The following is a 5,199-nucleotide window of genomic DNA, read 5'->3' as shown; positions in this document are numbered from 1 at the left end:
TATAATTTACTTTCTATTTATAAAAATTAAAGTATTAAATTCTAAAATCTCAATTATTTAAATTAGATCATATAAAATTTTTATTATTTTATATTTGCTAAATTTTATTATTTAAATATAAAAAACAATTCAATAATTATAAAATCAGATAAAATCTTAAATTACTTTAAACTCAATTAAATCAAAATTTGCTTTAATTTATCTTTAATAAAATAATTTCTGAGGTTAAGGTACTTAATGAATAAATAAATCAAAATTAACTCTTAAAAAGATTTTTTTTTGAAATTTTTGGGTTTTACAATAATTATCCATTTTCTAGTGATAAAAGTCATCGTCGCTTTCAAGCTTCATGGTTTAAATTGTTCCCATCTTGGTTAGAATATTCTATAGAAGATGATGCTATATATTATTTTTCGTACTTTCTTTTTGCTAAGGAACCTTCAATCAATACGGGTTCAAATGCTATTATTGAGAATGGTTTCAGGAATTGGAAGAAAGTGAATAGTGAAAAAGAATGTGCTCTTTTGAATCACATTGGTAAAAGTCCCAACTCATTCCATCATAAGGCGCTGAAATTATGTGATGATTTGATGAAACAATCACAACATATCAATAGACTTCTTCATAAGCAAACATCAGAAGAGATTGAAAAGAATCGAATTCGACTAGGAGCATCTATAGATTGCATTAGATGGTTGACATTTCAAGGTTGTGCATACAGAAGACATGATGAAAGCCAAAGTTCAAGCAACAGAGGTAACTTTTTGGAAATGTTGAAATTTTTGGGATCTTACAATGAAAGAGTGAAAAAAAATGTTTTGGAAAATGCTCCAAAAAATGCTAAGTATACTTGTCCAAAAAGAAATTCTACATATTCTTGCTACTAAGGTGAGAAATTCAATTAGAGAAGAGATTGGAGATGCTAAATTTTGTATTATTGTTGATGAAGCTAGAGATGAATCTAAAAAGGAGCAAATGACCATTGTTTTGAGATTTGTTGCTCTAGATGATTTTGTTAAAGAGAGATTCTTTGATCTTGTGCATGTCACTGATACTTGTGCAACAACTTTAAAGAAAGAATTGATTTCTGTCCTTTCTCATTATAATCTCAAAGTTGAAAATATTAGGAGTCAAGGGTATGATGGTGCTAGCAACATGCGGGGTGAGTGGAATGGTTTGCAAGCTTTGTTTCTTAAAGATTCTCCACAAGCATACTATGTACATTGTTTTGCTCATAGGTTACAATTAGCATTGGTGACAGCTTCAAGAGAGGTATTTCAAATTCATGAATTTTTTACTCAATTAAACTCTATTACACTATTGTTAGTGCTTCTTCAAAAAGACATGATCAATTACAAGAAGCTCAAGCAATTGAAAATGCAAACTTGGTTGCTCAAAATGAATTAGAAACAGGCAAAAGTGCGAATCAAATAAGCACTTTACAAAGAGTTGGGGATACTCGATGGAGCTCTCACTTTAATTCTATTTGTAGTTTGGTAAAAATGTTTACTGCTACCAACATTGTTCTCAATAATATCATTGAAGACGGGACAACTTATGCACAAAGAGGTGAGGCTTATGGTGTTAGTAAAATATTATTGTCATTTGAATTTGTTTTCACTTTGCACTTGATGAAAGAGATTATGGGAATTACTAATGTTCTTTGTCAAGCACTGCAACAACAATCTCAAGATATTCTTAATGCAATGCATATTGTTTCTACATCAAAGTTACTTCTTCAACAATTAAGAGATGGTGGATGGTGCAATTTTCTTGCAAATGTTAAAGATTTTTGTGAAAAACATGAAATTGAAGTCCCTAATATGAGTGCACAATATGTTTTTGGAAGAGGTCGATCTCGTCAACCAAGTGTGACAGTTGAGCATCATTATCGAATATATGTATTCTTGGCAACAATTAACTTTCAAATACAAGAGTTGAATAGTAGATTTAATGAGCAAACAATAGAGCTGTTGACTTTGAGTTGTGCTTTGGATCCTAAGGACAATTTAAAATCATTTAATATTGAAGAAATTAGCAATTTAGCAGAGAAGTTTTATCCCCTTGACTTTCCTTCTAATGAGCTAAATATTTTGAAATCTTAGTTGCAACATTATCAGCATGATATACCAAATCATTTGAAAGGCATTGGTACACTTTTTGAATTATGCAACAAGTTGCAAGAAACAGGAAAATCAAGAACTTATCACATGGTTGATAGATTAATACGTCTTGTTTTGACTCTACCAGTGTCTACATCAACAACAGAAAGAGCTTTTTCAGCAATGAAAATTATTAAGACAAGACTCCGAAGTAAGATGGCTGATGAATTTCTTGCAGACAATTTGGTCATCTATATAGAAAAAGAATTAGCAGCTATTTTCGACACAAATTCAATTATACATGATTTTGAAAATATAAAAAAACGTTGAATAGCCTTTTCATGATACAAAACTGTAAGTGGTAATTTTTATATATTATTGTCTTACTTTGATTGAGATTATATATTTATTTTTTTAATTTTATCAATAGAAATAGTAATATAAAATATTTGTAGTAAATTATTAAACAACACCCCCCTAAATAGTTAGCCTAGCTCCGCCCCTGTGTGTAACTAATTCTACTGACTCGGTTGGCTTAACTAATTTAGTTTCAACTTAATCATTACTCTATCACAAACGTAACTTCAACAAAAATATTCTTAACAGTATATTAATTCTATTAATTATTAATGAAGAATTTGACAAAGGATAATATTGATGTCATTTTAAATATTTTGAGATAAAAAATAAAACGACTAAAATGTTAGAAACCAAAATAAAATTCATCCCAAACATTAAAAACCAAAATAATACTTTACCATATATATATATATATATATATATATATATATATATATATATATATATATATATATATTTTGATGCTCTATAATTAATTTGAAGACAATAATACTTCAATATTGTTATTTAATTTGTATGTGTGAATTATATCTACATATATAAATATAGGAAAAGAAGGACGCACCATATATTAAAATAACCTAAAAAAAATTGCCTAAAGTCAACGTCCTAGTAAGGTTATGAAGGAAAGAAGTTTCTTTTAACAATGAGAATAATGGTGGTAGGATTGCAATTTTTTAGAACAGTTTCCACAGGAAACAGATAACAATAATAATAATAATAGTAGTTACAATATATATAGTTGGTGGATGAGACTGTTTCATGGTAGCCTTGTCCAGTTGTCCGTCCATAATGTTCACATGAGACATATGAAAGAATGTTTAGAAGAAAAATGATCGAACCAATAGGTTGTAGATAATACATTGACAAATATTCACCCCACATTTTAAATAGGTTTAAAAATTCTAATAATGGTCTCTATATTTTATTCCTTTTGTTTTTTTCAAAATTGTACATTATTTAAAAAAAAAATTGACATTCAAAAATCTTTATAAACAATACTTATTTTCTAACTTGAGATAAACTTAAAAGTAAAGATAAAGTCTTTAAAATTTGTTGAAAATTTTGAAAATATTTTAAGTTTTATTTTGTTTATTTTTATCCTAAAACTTTTTTATTTACATCAAATATATCTGATGACGATTAATTTTTTAAAAAATTTAAAATTAATTTAATAATAATTTTAGAAGAATAATTTTTAACATAAACAAATTAAATATATTTATCATGTATTATTTTTAAATTAGTGTTAAATTTTATTAAGAGTATATTTAATACAAATAAAAAAATTTAGATAAATTTAAAAAAATAAAAATATTTTCTAAATTTATAATAAATTTTAAAAATTAAACAAAAATTATACTTTACCCTCAAAGTAATAAGGTTAATAATACAACAATATACACCTACACATCTTACAATAGGATGTGCTGTCTCAAAAGAATAAAGATACAGACACAAAAATACATATAAATAAATAAAATATGTTTAGTTGTTAAAACATTAATAAGGAGTCAAAAATACATATGTTATTAGAAATCATTTATATTCTTATATATTTATTGGTAATGAAAATTGACGTGCTTTAAATATAACTCTAAATAACAAATATATTAGCCATTTTAAGTAATAAAAATATGAGTAAAGTATTATTTTTACAAAAAATTGTTAAGTATTGAATTTATTTTTTTAACTATTATTTAGATTGATAAAATTTAATTGTATCATTAATTAGACTGTATATTACAAAATGTAGTAAAAATATAAATAGTAATAGAGTAGTTAATAGAAAAACTTATTGTCACTAAATAAATAGTAAATATATGTAACTGTATTTATATTTCTAATTGAAAATATTTAGTAATAAAAAATATTAATCTGTCAAAGTTTATTATTTTTATTTTATTTAATATATTTTATAATAAATAAATATTAAATAAAATAAATTTAAACTGTTTAATTTTTTTTTATCTTTTTAATATTATCAATTTCTAATTGACATAAAACAACAACTAAATTAAACACAACTCTAGTATACGCTAAACATGTTTTCAGTATGCATACATACTCTATACCCAAACCCAATACCGCTCAGAACAGGTTATTTATTTGTATTTTTTTGTGTGTGTAATTTTTTAGCAATAAAAAATATTATATATAATTAAATTATGCGAAAATTTGATATAAATGACCAATTGCCAACTGACATTTTTGGTATTGCATTGAGGTTTTTCATTACGTGTGCATCTAATTTATTAATCATTCATCAGCCAAACGTAATCCTGACAAACCATGAACCAATTCTATTGGAGGTAACAATAACAAAAATTAATAATTAAATTAGTCCTTAAAAATAGATGTGATCTAAATTTATTTTTAAAAAAATTTATTATTATTCGTTTTTTAATTATTTCATTCACAATTTTTATTAACAATTAATAATATTTAATATTAATTGATAGTATATATAATATTTAATATATTCAATTAGATACTAATTAGATATATTAATTATAAAAATTTATCAATTTAGTCGTTAAATTGTATTAAAAATAGAATTTATATAATTAAAAAAATAATTAAATTAATAAATTTTTATAAATATATTTAATTAGATATATCAAATAATATTATATATAGTGTCAATTAATATTTTATAATATTAATATTTAAAAAAATTATTAATAAAATAACTGAAAGATAAATATAATTAAATTTATAAAAATAAATTTAAAAA

General features: G+C 24.0%; 1 protein-coding gene across 1 annotated transcript; it reads left to right on the top strand.

Moving 5' to 3' along the window:
* The first annotated feature begins 837 nt into the window (after nt 1-837).
* LOC130963370 (uncharacterized) lies at nt 838-2,105 on the top strand. Its single transcript, XM_057889493.1, has 2 exons — nt 838-1,238; nt 1,328-2,105. The coding sequence occupies exons 1-2, from the start codon at nt 838-840 to the stop codon at nt 2,103-2,105; spliced, it is 1,179 nt and encodes a 392-aa protein (XP_057745476.1).
* The last annotated feature ends 3,094 nt before the right edge of the window (nt 2,106-5,199 follow it).

This window comes from Arachis stenosperma, chromosome 2 (genome assembly GCF_014773155.1).
Source record: "Arachis stenosperma cultivar V10309 chromosome 2, arast.V10309.gnm1.PFL2, whole genome shotgun sequence".
Taxonomy (NCBI): domain Eukaryota; kingdom Viridiplantae; phylum Streptophyta; class Magnoliopsida; order Fabales; family Fabaceae; genus Arachis; species Arachis stenosperma.
Note: the sequence above shows the minus strand (reverse complement) of the source record. Positions and strands in the feature narration are given on the sequence as shown.